The 15,496-nt window shown below is 60.8% G+C and overlaps 3 protein-coding genes and 1 pseudogene across 6 annotated transcripts; all 4 read right to left on the bottom strand.

Annotated features, from left to right (window-relative positions):
- Positions 1 to 275: 275 nt before the first annotated feature.
- Positions 276 to 4,196, bottom strand: LOC129548414 (double C2-like domain-containing protein gamma). 4 transcript variants are annotated; one of them, XM_088832105.1, is made up of 11 exons: positions 4,016 to 4,196; positions 3,585 to 3,942; positions 3,349 to 3,428; positions 3,157 to 3,270; positions 2,895 to 3,004; positions 2,667 to 2,802; positions 2,500 to 2,550; positions 1,109 to 1,266; positions 924 to 1,005; positions 669 to 765; positions 276 to 594 (listed from the first exon to the last, which is right to left on the bottom strand). In XM_088832105.1, the coding sequence occupies exons 2-11, from the start codon at positions 3,805 to 3,807 to the stop codon at positions 464 to 466; spliced, it is 1,182 nt and encodes a 393-aa protein (XP_088688231.1). In that variant the 5' UTR covers positions 3,808 to 3,942; positions 4,016 to 4,196; the 3' UTR covers positions 276 to 463. The 4 variants fall into 4 exon arrangements, with proteins under 4 accessions (XP_088688231.1, XP_088688232.1, XP_055270910.2 ...); XM_088832106.1 differs by having other exon boundaries at positions 1,109 to 1,263; XM_055414935.2 differs by having other exon boundaries at positions 3,199 to 3,270.
- Positions 4,197 to 4,423: 227 nt separating this feature from the next.
- Positions 4,424 to 5,688, bottom strand: LOC148773845 (costars family protein ABRACL pseudogene; annotated as a pseudogene).
- A 2,304-nt stretch (positions 5,689 to 7,992) lies between these two features.
- NUDT8 (nudix hydrolase 8) lies at positions 7,993 to 10,455 on the bottom strand. The gene is made up of 4 exons (XM_055415365.2): positions 10,149 to 10,455; positions 9,046 to 9,178; positions 8,444 to 8,521; positions 7,993 to 8,343 (listed from the first exon to the last, which is right to left on the bottom strand). The coding sequence occupies exons 1-4, from the start codon at positions 10,340 to 10,342 to the stop codon at positions 8,116 to 8,118; spliced, it is 633 nt and encodes a 210-aa protein (XP_055271340.1). The 5' UTR covers positions 10,343 to 10,455; the 3' UTR covers positions 7,993 to 8,115.
- A 1,453-nt stretch (positions 10,456 to 11,908) lies between these two features.
- TBX10 (T-box transcription factor 10) lies at positions 11,909 to 15,496 on the bottom strand. The gene is made up of 7 exons (XM_055414876.2): positions 15,093 to 15,496; positions 14,907 to 15,008; positions 14,387 to 14,558; positions 13,288 to 13,443; positions 12,929 to 12,996; positions 12,643 to 12,737; positions 11,909 to 12,189 (listed from the first exon to the last, which is right to left on the bottom strand). Exons 1-7 carry the CDS (start codon positions 15,302 to 15,304, stop codon positions 11,909 to 11,911), a joined length of 1,086 nt encoding a protein of 361 aa, XP_055270851.2. The 5' UTR covers positions 15,305 to 15,496.

The following is a 15,496-nucleotide window of genomic DNA, read 5'->3' as shown; positions in this document are numbered from 1 at the left end:
TGGGTTGCCATTTCTTTTTCCAGGAATCTTCCTGACCCAGGAATTGAATCCTTGTCTCCTGCATTGCAGGCGGATTCTTTACGCACTGAGCCACTACAAAAGCCCCTGTCATAGACCTCCCTGAGCATTTATCCCTCAGTGCAGGAATCAAGATTTGGGAGGGGAAAACTGACCTGGGGTCCAGACCTGCGCCTGGCCTCTGAAGGCTGGAATCAAGGAGAGCAGGGCCCATTCTGCTCTGTGAGACGATGGCAGGGAAAAAACAGACTGTCCGGTCTGGTTGGGAGGAGAGGTTTATTGCTTCATGATTTGACTGGGGTGAATTCGAAAGCGGGGAAAGAAGGAAGCAATTGACCAGGGGCTGAATAGCAGGGGTGAAGCAGCCCGGGGCCTTCCAGCTCAGCAGAGAGGCTGTGGGTCAGCCTGGGGAAGGGGCAGTGAGCAGGCCAGGCCGGGGGCCCCGCTATTCACTGAGCTGGAGGGGCGCGCCGTCCAGCGGGTGCCAGTGCTCCAGCCTGCGGTCACTGCGGCCCAGACATTCACGCCAGTGTTGCTGGCGCTCCCCGCCTGCCCGGCTGCTCAGCTGCACCCCGCCTGGGTAGGGGGACAGGTCAGGAGCCATGTGGGAATCCCGCCCCCCGACTCGGCTCCCCCGCATTCCCGCTCACCAATGAAATCGTCAGCCGTGCCCAGGTCGTAATCCCATACAGACACCAGCAGTGTCTTCTGGGCCAGCTCCTCCCGCGGGCCTGCGTAGAAGAACTCCTGCAGGGGACGCGGTGAAAAGGAGGCCTTAGTCCTTCACAGCTTCAGGAACAGACTCAGGCGAGTGGTCCAGGGCGGCTGGGGCCTGCGCTTTGTGAGACAGGATGCCGGCGCCCCTCCCCCAGCAGCTGGGACTGCCTTCTCTCGGGCCAGCCTACCTCATTGAACTCAGGGTTCAGGGTCTTCTTCCGAACGCTGGTCTTGTATTTCGATTTCTTCCCTCCGTTGGGATGCAGGAAACTGGAAGGGATGAGGTTGGTTTTGGTGTGGCCCCGGAGAGGCAAGCTGCGGAGGGGCTCTGTGGAACCCCCACTGCCCACCCGGCTGCCTGGTTCACACTCACAGGCGGACGAAGGGGTCCGAGTAGCCGTTGGCGTCCATGGGGGCGAGGTGGGCGCAGCGCAGCACACCCACCAGCAGGCCACCCCGCTGAGAGCTGTAACACAGAGACAGCAGGACACGCCCGCGCTCCTCCGAGGCCACCTCTGCCTCCACCTCCTGCTGCAGGGGAAGGCTGGGTCAGCCCCGCATTGCCCACCACCCAGCCGCCCACCAGTATTGGCCTGGACAGGAGAACTCAAACTGGTCGCAAAGAAATCAGGGGCCAGTGTTTGATTTCGTGGTTCAGTTTCCTGATAGTCACTGACTTAGTGCCCTGGAATGAGACTTGTAGGTCAACTCTACCCTCCAGGGCCTGAGAAGGGGAGGGGGCTTGTCCGGGTCCTGTGACCCACCATTTGCAGCTGTGTTTCTCATGGAGCGGGAGGCAACTAATGTCTCTGAGGGTCACAAACGCATAGGAGCTTCCTAGGTGGCCTTCCGTTAGGGGCCCGTCTCTTCCCTCTCGGGGAAGCCTGGAAGCAGCTCCCAGAGGGTCGTCCCTCCTCAAAGCACACACAGGCCTTGTCGGCTGCAAGACCCTCCCTCCTCACACCCCACAGCCCGTGGGCCAGATGCTGAATGCCCTTTGCCCCCTTGGCCCCTGGTGCTTCCAGAAGGACTCGGAGGATACCGTGGAAAGAATTTGCTTCTACACCTCACATGGGATTTGATTTGCAGAAAGCCCAACAGTCTTGCTCAGGTTCAGTTCTCAGTAAGGGGGGAGGGTTGTGAGTGCTGGTGAGGGGGCTGATGTGGGGGGTCTGGGCGGAAGGGCTTGCAGTAGGGCTGCTCCCCCAGGAGGGTACCCCAGCCTGGACCTGACTGACAGTCGCAGGCTCCACTAGGGGGCAGGGCAGCAGCGCCTGGCCCTGAGGTCCTGGGGGAACCGGGGCGGGGAGAGCCCTGCCCCAGCTCTGTGGGTCCCTGGGGCCCCTGGGCTTCAGCGGCTCTGGCCAGGTCTCTGCTTTCATCCTGCCAGTCCCTCGTGGTCCCTTCACCCCTCCTGACAAGGGCCGGTCCAGAGCTCCCAGCCCAGGAGCGGTGCCCACGCTGCCCCAGGGGCAGGCCTAGCGGCTGTGAGCCCACCACAGCCGTTCTCCCCTGAACTCTGACCTGCCCCGCCCGTGTGGGCCACTGGCCAACCGCCCCCACCGCCCCGCTCAGCCTCTGTCTCAAGCTGGCCTGTGTCTCTGCCCCCCGAGGCCTTGTGCCCCACAGCTCCTGGGGCCTGGCTGTCCCCCTGAGACTACGAGTGTTCTCGGGCCCGGAGAGAGAGAGGGCCTCAGTTTCTCAGAGCTCCCTGGGCCCAGGGCCCTGCCCAGCGCCCCCCTCTGGGTCCCACGTCCCACCGACCTCATACAGAGACATGCCACGTGCTGTGTCCAGGCTCTTGGGCCTCTTGGTCTGAAAGAGCGGAGAGTCCAGTCACCGGGGCCGGACGCCGCCCGGGTCTCCCTCCCTGTCTGCACCCCAGCCCCACCCCGAGTGCCAGCCCCACCCCGCGTGCCAGCCCCACTCACCAGCCTCCGCCTCTCCAGACACACGTCAAAGCTCCTGGCCCGGTTGGGCACCAGCTTCCTCAGGGGCACCCGCAGCTCTCCCAGGGGAGGCGCCCGCCTCCGTCGCCGCAGCCATGGGTCTTCACACACGCACAGCCTGGGGGCCGCCCGGGTCAGTCCAGCCAGGCCAGCCCCCCATCCCCGCTCCCGCCCCGGGCACCCCCCTTGTGGCCCAGGCCCCATCCTCACCGCAGGGTCTTGCGCCGGGCGTCCTGGAGGGTGAACCCATGATAGGTGAGCGTCTCCTCCCAGACAGGGCCCCTGGTGCCCCGAACCGTGCGTGTCCGCAGCTGGCTGGCCTAAGGACCATGCAGGGAGGGTCAGAGCTCTCCTCGGGCCCCAGCGCCCCACCTGGGTCCCCCCATCCCAGCAATGAGGGGCCCCCGGCCTGAGGTGGAGGCCTTGGGGAGGAGGGGCATGGCAGATCAGGTGGGCACTCCAGGCCGGGTACCTGGCCGAGGGGCAGCGGTGGGGGCCTGCGTCTTGCCCTCACCTTGCTGGCTCCGGGCAGCAGGTTGGCTTTGACGAAGGTGTCCACGGAGCCCGAGGCCAGCGGCTTGAGGCCCTGGGAAGGGAGAGTGGCTGTGGGAGAGGCCCGGGGTGCAGGCCCAAGCCCCGGGGACGCCGCCCGCCCCCTCCTCACCTTGGCACAGTGAGCCGTGCAGTGCAGGGTGCTATTGTCCGCGTCAAAAAGGAGTGTGAACTCGAGGGTGCAGAGGGCGGCTAGGGCAGGTGGCAGACAGGTCAGCGTCTGTGTCAACCCCCGCCGGACACCATGCCTCCTGGCCCTCCCTGGTCAGAAGCCTGGCCTCCCCCGACCCCCTTCCTGGATGGGCACAGCTCAGAGTGTGCCCTCTGTCCCCCTCCGTCCCCACTCACTGCTGTCGTCTGAGTCTCCCTCTGGCTCTGGGTCCGGCTGGGGCTGGGGTGCAGAGCGGGCAGGGGTCACTGGGGGGCGAGGGTCTGGGGGGCGCAGGGCGGGCTCAGCAGTGGGGTAGAAGTGCGGGAAGTAGTGGGAGATGAGGCGGATGGGCCGGATGGGGCCCGGGCTCGCATCGATAGCCATGTGCTCCTGCATGCTCACCCGGCCCCGGCCCGCCATGGGGGCGCGGGCATGGGCGGGGACTCAGAGAAGCCCCCGAGGACCGCAGATGAGGGCAGGGCTCTGAGCCAACCACACAGGGCCAGCGGGCATCACTGAGGGCGCTGGGGGGTGGTCCTGGGAGGCAGCCGGGACCTGAGGACAGAGCACAGGGTCAAGGCTGGTGGGGTGGGGGCCTCCAGCCCGGGGCGGGAGTGGGGGCACTTACCGCTCTGAGAGCGCCTGCACCTGCCTTGGGTGGCTGCTGGGAGCTGACTGGGGTGACCGGTGAGAGCCAGCGGGTGGCCGTGGGGGAGGCGGAAGGGGCGGGACTCAGGGCCCCAGAGCCCAGGAGCCCGCAGCTCCCTGCCCTCCACCCCAAGGGTCCCTTCCCCCCGCAGTTCGCACTCTCTCGGAGAGTTATTTTTACCACCATCATGTGGCCCTGCTCCCAGGTGAGGAGGCTGGAGGGCCAGAGGTGACACAAGAGGTGTGAAGGGCGACAGGAGAGGGGGGCGGCAAGGAGGGGTGAGAGAGAGGGGGCTGGGGGGAGCGGGTGGGGAGTCACGGGGGGAGTGGGGAGGCGAGATGGGAGGGCTCCATGGAGGCAGGAGGGGAAAGGCAACCTGGTGCCCTTGCTGCTCAAGCCTTTATTTTTTTATTTTTTTAAGGGAGTTATATGTTTTTATTACATAAACATTACGTTCCTTGTGGGAGCTAGTCTTACAAGTTTGTTTCTTGATTTCACAGAATGTCCAATATCTGTAGAAATTGTCTATGAATAATTTATGAAACAAACATTCCTGGTTCCCCCACCAAAAAAGCCACGTTGTTTACATTTTCCAACCAGATTCCCGAGAAAAATAATAGGTTTTGTTCATTTTACAGTGTAATACACAAATTTGTTTTCAAGATAGAAAAAAGGACGGACTTCTAAAATGAGTCTTCTTTTGTTTATAAAGTTCTATAAAAATACATTAAGTAGGTGCGTATGTTTGTCCTTTGACTTAATATTCCAGTTTACCAGAAACAAACAAAAAACAATAAACAGAACTATGCAAACCACATTAATCTTGAAGCAATATAATGTCAACATCATCATGAACACCTTGCAATAGTAGCTCTCCTGAGTATGTAATAATCTTCCTTCGTTTTGCCACTTTGAGAATCCCTACCAGTGCTTCAAAGAGGTTGGCACATTTGTCATCTTGGAAGAGGACCCCAAATTTCACACTTAATTTTCCATCAGCATTTTTTAAACCAAGACGATGAATTTCCTCCACTAATAGTTTAACTTCATGATCCACATTCATTGCTGCCTCTCTACCTCCTGTCTTTTCCGAGAAAACTGGTGCAGCGTCGGTGCGGGCTGGTTGCCTTCTTCAACGCACTGGGGCTTAAGCCTTTAAAACATCAACCAATCGCTTCGGCTCCTCTCCCCCTTCTCCCAGCTCGGAATAAAATCCTAACCCACCACTGAGGCTTGGCTCCTCGCTATGGGCCTCTGAATGGTGGGCCCCTTGCCCCCACGTTTCCTTGAACACCCCAAGCTTTGTGCATGTGTTGCTTCTTCTGATTGTTCTGTCGCTCAGTCGTGTTTGACTCTTTGTGACTCCATGGACTGCAGCGTACCAGGCTTCCCTGTCCTTCACTACCTCCAGAGATTGTTCCAGTTCAGGTCCATTGAGTCAATGACGCTCCTTCTGATAGGGACAGACTAAGGATAGTTATACAAGTAGTTGCAGAAGTCCCAGTAGGGGACTAGAGACAGAGAGGGAACCTAGAGAACTCTGGGGGACCACTGCAAGTTAGTGATCACTCAAGAAAGCTATCAGAACATCATGGGACGAAGCAGGCTTGCTTAACTATAAAGCCATAAATGGAAGCATATGCCCCAGGTCATTAAGTGAAAGAAAAAAATTATTCTGCTGATTTAAGTAAGTACTGAGACAGTCCTAGTTTGACCTTCTAGGGTCAGATACTCTCCTATCTGATGTGAAGGAGGAGCTAGTGTTGAAAAGTGAAAGTCACTCAGTTGTGTGCAACTCTGGGACCCCATGGACTATACAATCCATGGAATTTTCCATGTCAGAATACTGGAGTGGGTAGCCTATCCCTTCTCCAGCAGATCTTCCCAACCCAGGAATCGAACCAGGGTCTCGTGCATTGTAGGTGGATTCTTTACCAACTGAACTATCAGGGAAGCCCACCTAGTCATGAAAGCCTGAGGTCTACTTGAAGAATGAGAAGGCGGTCTTTCCCCTCTCCTCAACTTGCCTTTGATTATAAAAATGTAACCCACTTAATCCTTGGGGCTGAGCCTCCTCTCTCACAAGTGTCCTATATTAATAAACCTACTTCTTGCCTAGCACTTTGCCTCTCGCTGAATTCCTTCTGTGCTGAAACACGAGACCCTGAGCCTCAGTAAGCAGAGACACCAGGTGAGTGACTCCAATTATAAGGCTGTGGGCTCAAGTCCTAATCTGGGTTGCACTTTTGCCCCAACATCCCTCCCTTGCCCTTTGACCTGGCCTGCTCCTGTTTATCTATGGTCTCAAGGTCACTCTGCAGGGGAATGTGGCTGCCTTTTGCCTGCTCACCTTCCCTTTCTCTTTCCAGGGGTCCTTTGGGGGGCCACCCCTTCCCTACTCTAATGCTAGGAGGTTCACCCTGTTCCCCAGGCCTGTGCCCCAGACCCGGCTGATCAATGAATTACAAGTCCAGCAGCCAAGTGACAAGGTCAGGGAAGGTCGTGTGACCCAAAGTCAGCCAAGAAAGTGTAACTCTGGGATAGACTGGCCCAGAAAGAGAAGCTGTTTTCTGTTGACGGGATGCTGGTACTGTTCCGTTCTACAGCTGTTGTCTCCTCACCTCTCATCTCTGGGGAGTGGAGAATACGCCTGAGAGTGAGGCTGATACAGTGGATAGCACAGAAAGAAGAGTGCCCCGGAGCTGCTGGATCCAGCTACGCCTGAAGCTAGTCTATATGTGGGGTTTGTAACCACCATTCCTCCAGATGGTGACTGCAGCCATGAAATTAAAAGACGCTTGCTCCTTGGAAGAAAAGTTATGACCAACCTAGAGAGCATATTAAAAAGCAGAGACATTACTTTGCTAACAAAGGTCTGCCTAGTCAAGGCTATGGTTTTTCTAGTAGTCATGAATGGATGTGAAGTTGGACTATAAGGAAAGCTGAGTGCTGAAGAATCGATGCTTTTGAACTGTGGTGTTGGAGAAGACTCTTGAGAGTCCCTTGGACTGCAAGGAGATCCAACCAGTGCATCCTAAAGGAAATCAGTCCTGACTATTCATTGGAAGGACTGATGCTGAAGCTGAAACTCCAATACTTTGACCACCTGATGCGAAGAACTGACTCACTGGAAAAGACCCTGATGCTGGGAAAGACTGAAGGCAGGAGAAGGGGACAACAGAGGATGAGATGGCTGGACGGCATCACTGATTCAGTGGACATGAGTTTGAGGGAACTCCGCGAGTTGGTGATGGACAGGGAGGTCTGGCGTGCTGCAGTCCACGGGGTCGCAAAGAGTCGAACATGACTGAGCGACTGAACTGAACTGAATTCCCCCTTTGGCAAAGTCAGCCACTGGGTGGCGTTTTCTATCCCTTGTCCTACCTAATACTGCCCAGTCTGCCATGTCCAGGTCAGACTGCCCACCTCTTCAACTCAGAGATTTACAAGATGGATATGTAATTCCATTACACATCTGTGAGTAATTAATGTGTAATCACACGATTATCTGTGTGGCCTGGTCTAAGGTCTCCCTGAGGCTGAGCACCCGTGAGGGCAGGGCAGCATCTGGCCAGTGCACAGCACTTGGTGCGGCATGTCACAGGTTTGCAGGTAGACGCAGGGCTCCTCTCTGGATGCCTGCTGCCCGGCACAGGGTGGGCCAGGGTTGGAAGACAGTTCTGCAGTGGCTGTAGTGGCTAGGAGTTTGGGCTCTGGAGTCAGACAGGGCCTGGTTCAAATCCCCAACTGGGGTGACCTTGGGCAAGGTGTCTGCCCTCCCTGATCCTGTCTCACTACCCAGGGACAGCAGTGGTCTCACCTCACAGGGCTGTGGTGAGGGAGTGAGATGAGAGAAAAGACGCCAGATGCCGGACACACAGTATGCGTGCATAGCAGTGACAGCGTGATTATCCCAAGGTGCCCCAGCCAGCAGGCCAGCTGTCCCATGGACTCTGCCCAAGGTCAGGGCTCCAGTGCAGAAGATGCAGTTGCCACGGTGTTGGGAAAGACTCTTTATTCAGTCCTGGAGAGGAGCCAGCCTGGCCAGGCAGAGGCAGGGCCGGCTCGGGGCCAGGCCTTCAGCCCCGGGGCAGCTCCGGGCCGGCCAGGCGGGGCTGGTAGACACCAGGGGCCAGTAGCTTCAGGGTGAACTCGGTGATGACAGCTGTGAGCCCCCAGACCCGGTGTGGCCCATGTAGGAAGACAGGCAGCGTGTACTGGAAGTGGCCACCGCGGCAGAAGTGGGTGTAACCTTGGTTCTGCTCCTGCAGCAGATGGGCCAGGGGCAAGGCGAACACTTCATCCACCTGTGGGCAGGAGGCAGTGAGAGGGTAGACAGAGCGCTGGCCTCTGCAGCCTTCCCCATGGGGACAACCTGCCCTCCCTACCCCAGATGCCCCCACTCACCTCCTCAGGGTTGGGCCTGAGCCTCTGGGGATCCAGTGGGCCCACACCAGCCAGCACAGGCACCACTGTGACCTTTTCCTGTGGCAGGAGGGGGGCAGGCCGTCAGGGGAAGGAAGGCCTTGGTGGAGCTTTGGGCCAGGGGAGCCTAAGGGGAGGCCTCTGGGGCCTACAGCCACGCAGGCCAGGCCCACCCAGCCCTGCTCGTGGACTTGCTCCAGCCATGCTGACTGGCTCAGGCCCCCTCAACACACTAGACCCACTCGGGCCTCTGGGCCATTGCTCTCCCTTACTTTTACCACCCTCAAATCTCCCCTGCCTAGCCTGCGATGCCCTTCCCAACATCTGTCCACCAAGCTGAGAGGAGTTGGTTCACCTGGAACCACCTCCATCCCAGGACAGAGCCTCAGCATCCCCCATGAAAGGGGAATCAAATACCCCTGGCCCCTTCCCGACGGGTGTGGGAGGCTGGAACACGACATCCGGGCAGGTTGTCTGGGACCCCACCGCCCTCGGTGACTGCCACAGTCCTGGTCCCTGAGCACCCTGCTCCTAGCCCGGGGCGAGCAGAGAGGCTGAGCAGGGTGAGGGCCTGAAGGGCTTACCCGGTCGTGCACGGGCCGCAGGACTCCCCACACCTGCTCCTCTGGTACAGCCAGGCCCAGCTCCTCCTGAGTCTCCCTCAGGGCCGTGTGCACCACGTCCCGGTCAGCCGGGTCACACTTGCCACCTGGGAAACTGAACAGGCAGAGGGAGCCTCCTTCATGGGCCACTGGGGCCATGAAGGGCTGGGGGTGGCCGCTGCGGCAGGGACTTGCCTAAAAAAAACGTCTCTGCCCCTAGTTTGCAGAGAGGGCTGGGCAAGCCCCACGGCCTCTGCAGGCTCGGTTTACCTCCCTGAACAACAGGAGTAAGGGGGACAACCCCCAGGGCTCAGACACACTAACTGGGCTTATCGTGGGTGGCCCCAGAGGCGCTGACAGCGACCCTAGGGTGTCCCCAGTTTCGGGGAGGGGGCGGTCTGGGCAGGAAGCCAGATAGCCCCGCCTCGCGCTCTCGCGCTCCCCCTTGGCTCCCGGAGACGAATCCTCCTGCAGTCGCAGGGAAGGGGCGAAGTTCTGCCTTTTTAGTGTGTGTGCTTGGTCGCTCAGTCGTGTCCGGCTCTTTGTGACCCCGTGGACTGTAGCCCGTCAGGCTCCTCTGTCCATGGGGATTCTCCAGGCAAGAAGACTGGAGTGGGTTGCCATGCCCTCCTCCAGGGGAATCTTCCCCACCCTGGAATCGAACCCCAGGTCTCCTGCATCGCAGGCGGATTCTTTACCGTCTGAGCCACCAGGGAAGCCCAAGAATACTGGCGTGGGTAGCCTATCCCTTCTCCAGGGGATCTTCCAACGCAGGAATGGAGCCGGGGTCTCCTGCATTGCAGGCGGAGTCTTTATCAGCTGAGCTACCGTGTGTCCACCGCCCGCGCTTCGAGCGATCCGTGCGGCGGGGCCGGGGCAGGAGTATCTGCGGCGCCAGGTTCCGGGCGGAGGGATGCGGTTTGTTGACTCCCTCCGCAGCCGGTTGGGCGACGGGCTCTACCTAGACCCATTCTGCAGAGGCGGAAACCAAGGCTCGGGGAGGCTAAGTGCTTTGCCCACGACCCGGCGGTCTCCGGGGTTTAGCGGCGCCCTCCTAGAAGGGAAAGGAGGTCCCGCAGGTGTACCTGACGTCACCCTTGTGCCTCCCGGCCAGGCGGCTGGACCGCAGCGTGTAGAGAAGCGCCGGGACCCCGCGCACCGAGCACAGCGGCACGAGGACCGCGGCCGCCGCAGGCCGCGCGCGCAGCCGGGCCGTGGCTCCCGCCAGCAGCCGCCGGCAGCGCTGTTCGCCCTCCGCCGACAAGCAGTCGGGCAGCATGTCCGGTCCAGCGCGGCGGGGACACGGAGGGCACCGGGCGGCGCGAGGGAAGAGGCTCTGGCCAGCACACTCGGGGAGCTCTCTCGGGAACTTGGTGGGCTGGCCGTGGGAGGAGTTAGACCGCCTTGGTGGGGCGCGGTAGCGGCACAGGCCACGCCTACGGGGGCGGGGCCCGACCAAGAGGCGGACCCAGGCAGGGGAGGGGCCCCTCTGAGAGTTGAGGGGCGGGGCGGGAAGGGGCGGGGCTCGATAGCCTGGGCTTCCGGCAGGGGCAGGCCTGGGCTTCCGGTAGGGGAGGGCCTGGGGCGGGGCGGGCCTTGCTTGGGGCGGGGCGGGAAAGGGCGTGGCTCGATAGTCTGGGCTTCCGGTAGGGGCGGGCCTGGACTTCCGGTAGGGGCGGGCCTGGGGCGGGTAGGGGCGGGCCTGGGGCGGGTAGGGGCGGGCCTGGGGCGGGGCTAGCTCGACGGGTCTGGAGAGTGTCCCCTGGCTAGTGCAACAGGACTTGTGTCTGGCCGGCGACCGGGCGCGGCCGTAGTGACCGGGGGGTTTGGGAGTCGGGGTGTCTGATTGTTGAGGCCCCGCGTTTCTCTGCGCCCGCAAATGCTGCAGGACGTTTGGAGTCGGCGTTTAGGCGGTAGAGATGCCTGGGGCCGCGGGAAGGAGTGCCCAGCCCTCCGCACCCTTCGGGCCCTATCTCCTGTCTCCGCTGGGTGGCATGAGCTGCGCCGTCTCGCTCCAAGGGACCCACTCCAGCCCCAGACCTTTCCCTTGCTTTTCCCACCTCCGGGAGCTGGCCTCTCCTCCCCTCCCGTCTCCTCCGCAGCTCTACTCTTACAGGAGCTGGTCACTTTCTCTAGAAGCTCTCCTGCCTGGAATTTTGATTGAATCCTCCAACCCCTCGCGTCACCCCCGCCTTGACCCCTGTGGTCACTACCTGTGGCGTGCTGCACCCCTCTGCCAGACTGTGGCCCCCCCGCCAAGGACCAGACACCCTGGTCTTGCAAGACCAGCACCTAAATGTGAAATGGCAGGTGTCCCAGGCTTCGCTTCGACTTTGCTCGGTGCCTCCCGGAGCGGCAGCTTCGGTCCTCATCTGGGCGGGCGAGGCAGCGGGCAGGGACACACCTCCCTCACAGCCCTGCCACTCGGCTTGTGTTGCCACCTTTGTCATGACTCTGTTCCCTGGGACACCAGCAGCTCGGAGCAGAGCTTTGAGATGTCTGCAGCCCAGACTCTAGGGTGTGGCCTTTCCTGAGGCCCTCCACCCTGACCTCTGAGGACAGAAGTGCTCTGACCACCCATTCCAAATGGTTTAATGTTGGAGGGAAGAGAGAGGTAAAGCAGGGTTTGGAGGAGTCGCCCCCAAGGCAGAGGGGGCAGCTTGGAGATAGGGGGCCCAGTTCCAAGCCTGGCACCACCCCAGCCTGGTAACTCTGGGCAGGTCGCTTTCCTCTCTGGGCTTCTACCTGCCCTGCTCTCCTGGTCAAGGGGGGGAGGTCTCTGCAGAGGTAAGGCTGAAGGGAGTGGGCTCCAGGATTAGAGGACTCTGTCCACAGGCTCCCACTGTCACTGTGGGTCCTGGCCAGGCCCCAGGCACATTGCAGTGGGGGAGAGGAGCCCCAGCCCCACTGGGAGGGGCAGGACCCCCTGGTCCCTGTTGGTCTGGATATTGGGGAGGGTGTATGGTGTTGGTCGGGCCCTTGGTCGGACTGGGCCTGAGGCTCCAGGATACAGGCCCTGGTAGGTGACGGGTGGGTAGGTGGCTGGGGCCAGCAGAGCCTCATGGCGGGCCAGCAGCTGATGGTGGAGCCTGGCGGGGATCCTGGAGGTGAAGGCTTTCTTGGGGTCTGAGGGGGGAGGACGTGGTCTGAGTGGACCCCAGGCCTCCCCTCACACCTTCAGCTTGCTGGTCTGAGAGCCTGCTGCTCTCCTTTCTCAAGTTGCCCACCACTTAGCCTTGCTCTTGCCTTTGCCTGGAATTTCTTCCCCTCCTCCTCCCTCCCTCTCAGTCCTCCAAGGCCCAGCCTAGGAACCACCTCCTCTAGGAAGTCTACCTGACCTCCACCCTCACCCCTCACCGCCCCTGCTCTCAGCACCTTGTCCCTGCCCAACTGTTCTCCCTGCCCTGGGTCCAAAATTGTCTCAGAAATTTCTGCTTCCCCTCTCTGTCCACACAGATGCCTGGTGAGCTTGATGAGCAGTCCACAGCTCCTTCCTGGGGGCCCCATGGCCCTGTCCCCTCCCTTCCTGCCTGCTCAGCAGGCTTCAGTCCCATGGTGTCTGTGGGCCTGGAGGCTGACCTTTCTCCCGTTCAGTGGAGCCTTTCAGCAGGCAGGGGCCGAGGCTGCTGCGACTCCGGGTCGGGACGCTGAGCAGGGGCCGTGGAGATATAGGCCTGGAGGTGGGGCAAGCACGAATGGGGGCAGGGTCATGGTGGGGATCCCAGGCCAAGGGTCATGGTCTGAGTCAGGCAGTGGGACCCCAGGACAAGCCAGTGGCTGTGACCCTGAAAGAAGGGTCAGGAGCTGAGACCTTAAGAGATCCATAGGGATAGAAATGGGGTGAGGGGATGGGGCCAGACGGTACCAGGGGTCTCGGTCACTCTCCCGAAAGCCTTTGGCAAAAGGGTTGCTGGCAATTTTCAGCTGGGTGATCTGCAGAGGAGAGAGTGTAGTTAGAGGTCAGCCTTGAGCTGTGGGGCCCCGGGCTAGCCACCCTCTCCTCCCTGGATCCCCGCAATCTGGAGGCCTTGGGCCTCTCAGTCCAGGAACCATAGAGCCAGTGGGCGTGAAGACAGGGGAATGACTGTGGGCTGATGCCCATGGAGTCCCGGAAGGACAGACGAGCAGGGCTCTGTGCACCTGTCAGGCCTAAGAACCTGGTACTTCAGTTTCTCCCACGTGATGGGCTAGGGGAGTCAGGTCAGGAACTGTGGCCTGACGCACCCGGTGGTTCTGATACGCTGTCACGGCTGTGAACTGGGTCTCCGCGAAGATGAAGGACTTGAAGTTCTCCTGGGCGTAGCGCTCGCTGTCTTTGCGTGGATCCACGAAGACCACGTGGAAGCGCGGCTGGTAGCGGTGCATGGAGTTGAGGATGATCTGTGGGGTGGGGTGGCAGCCAGCCCACGCTGAGGCTGAAGCCCTTCCTCCAGGGCCCCCCACCCCCGCCCCGTCTCATGAGTGCTGGTGCTGGGTGTGAGACTGCAAGTCTGCGGTTCTGAGTCAAAGGCCCCTTTGCGTCTGAACTTCCAGGTGGCTTGGCCTCTCTCACTCCCTCGTCCCAGCCATCACAGGACTGTCTGGGATCTGACCACCTCTCCTACCCCGTGGCCTCCACGCTGCCCAGCCACCAGCATCTTTCTCCTGGATTTCTGCAGCCACCTCCCAGCTGTGCTCCCTGCCTCCACTTGGCACCTCTGCCCGTTTTCCACACATCAGCCCCAATGAGCTGCAGCTCAGAACCACCACCACCCCATCTGTGGCTCCTGCCCCACACAGAGTAAAGATCTGAATCCTCTCTGCAGCCAACTGGTCCTGCAGACCAGCGCAGGCCACCCCTAGTATCTCTTCCCCTCCCGCTGCCCCTCCTCACTCCACTCCAGCCACACCAGAGCCTCCTCGCCGGTCCCCGCCACCCTGCTCCCGAGTACACCCTGCTCCCGAGTATCCTCCTGCCTCGGGGCCTTTGCACTCGCTGGCCCTTCTGCCTGCCACAGCTCCCTCTTCTATATACACAGGCTCCCTCCTCCACTCCATCAGACTTCTCTTCAAATAGCCTCAGTTGCCACCTCCGTCTCAGACCCCTTCCCTGTTTCCTTTTCCTCGTGACATCAGCCTGATCTTTGCCTTGGACACAGTGTCAATGATGCTATGTTCTTGCATCTGTGGTGGGCCTGGGCAGTTCCCTCTGCTGTCCGAACCCCCAGCCAGGAGGAATTGGGCATCACAGCCCCAGCCAGTTCTGGCCCCAGGCGTCATCACACTCAGGCCCCAGTGTTCCCCACCCTGGCCCAACCCCTCCCCATGGTGACCCGGGCCTCACATGGCCGTTGTCATCTAGCAGGTTGTTGGTCAGCTTGAGCTTGTCGAAGGACACGATCTGACGCATCCACTGCGCGCCCTTGGCCGGCGAGTCGGGGTGGAAGTGCACGCGGCCGGGCGTGGCCGGGTCTGCCTTGCCTGCCACCAGCCAGGCAGAGCTGTGGAAGGCGTACCTGGGGACGGAGCGAGGTGGCGAGGGCGACCCAACTGCACCCCAGGGCGCCAGCCTTGTCTGCTGCCCCCACCTGGAGCCAAGACTGATGGGGGGTCACCATCTCCCTTACTGCCCGTGTGCCGGCCCATCTGCACACGAGGAACCAGAGGCTCCAGAAGGCTGTCCAGCCTGGGGTCCCCGCGGTCGCATCTGCCACCCTGGGCTAGCCCCCTCCGTCCCCGCCTGCCAGGGATAGACCCCCTGTCACTGCTCCGACTGGCCCCTATTCACCCAGGAAGCAGGTGGGCTTCTGCTTCTCCATCTCAGTGCCTGAGGTCTGAGCTGCAAGCCCGAGCCAGTCCCAGACCTGTATCTCTTGTCGTCCAAAGGCACAAAATCCATGAGCAGGGCGTAGTCAGCCAGCGTGTCCATGCCCAGGATCTTCACCTGGAAGGTGGGGAACATCCTCCTGCAGGAGGGGGTACTCAGCGGCCCTGGCATGGTTCCAGCCGGCCCCCCACTCCTGCCACCCCCTCACCCGCCATGTTCCCACCTGCCCGCCTTGGTGACGATCATCTCTGTGCCCAGCTGGTTGAACTCTTCCCACAGAGCTTTCATCTCCAGCTGAACCGTCACACTGGACACACGTGGGTTCTTGGGGCCCTGCTCGGTGGGCTCAGCCACCGCTGGGGCCCCTGTGGAACCGGTGGAAGGGCCTGATGATAACATGGAGTCTGGCTGGGGCTCCCAGCTGGAGCTGATCATGGGCAGTGTGTAGGTCTCTGAGGGGGCAAATACCCCAAGGCTAGCAGAGAGGAAGGCTGGGGAGAGAGGACAGGATGTGGGCCTTTGGCCTCTGTTCTCCTTACCCACCCCCAGTCCACCCGGCCAGCCTTCATCTTTCAGGCTGCACCAAGATACCTCTTCTTCCAGAAAGCCTTCCCTGATTGCCAGGCC

Source organism: Moschus berezovskii, chromosome 25 (assembly GCF_049115385.1).
Source record: "Moschus berezovskii isolate FMDL1 chromosome 25, NW_MosBer_1.0, whole genome shotgun sequence".
Taxonomy (NCBI): domain Eukaryota; kingdom Metazoa; phylum Chordata; class Mammalia; order Artiodactyla; family Moschidae; genus Moschus; species Moschus berezovskii.
This window is presented reverse-complemented; position numbering and strand designations above follow the sequence as displayed.

Excerpts from the sequence above, each read along its gene's own strand:
- LOC129548414 (XM_088832105.1), bottom strand. The coding sequence starts at position 3,807 with ATGGCGGGCCGGGGCCGGGTGAGCATGCAGGAGCACATGGCTATCGAT. Across the intron at positions 766-923 it reads TGAACCCTGAGTTCAATGAG|GAGTTCTTCTACGCAGGCCC; the intron begins GTAGGCTGGCCC and ends CGTCCCCTGCAG. Across the intron at positions 595-668 it reads CACGGCTGACGATTTCATTG|GCGGGGTGCAGCTGAGCAGC; the intron begins GTGAGCGGGAAT and ends CCCCCTACCCAG.
- NUDT8 (XM_055415365.2), bottom strand. The coding sequence starts at position 10,342 with ATGCTGCCCGACTGCTTGTCGGCGGAGGGCGAACAGCGCTGCCGGCGG. Across the intron at positions 9,179-10,148 it reads AGGCACAAGGGTGACGTCAG|TTTCCCAGGTGGCAAGTGTG; the intron begins GTACACCTGCGG and ends CTGCCTGTTCAG. Across the intron at positions 8,522-9,045 it reads TGCGGCCCGTGCACGACCGG|GAAAAGGTCACAGTGGTGCC; the intron begins GTAAGCCCTTCA and ends CTCCTGCCACAG.
- TBX10 (XM_055414876.2), bottom strand. The coding sequence starts at position 15,304 with ATGATCAGCTCCAGCTGGGAGCCCCAGCCAGACTCCATGTTATCATCA. Across the intron at positions 13,444-14,386 it reads TGCTAGATGACAACGGCCAT|ATCATCCTCAACTCCATGCA; the intron begins GTGAGGCCCGGG and ends CCCACCCCACAG. Across the intron at positions 12,997-13,287 it reads CAGCGTATCAGAACCACCGG|ATCACCCAGCTGAAAATTGC; the intron begins GTGCGTCAGGCC and ends TCTCCTCTGCAG.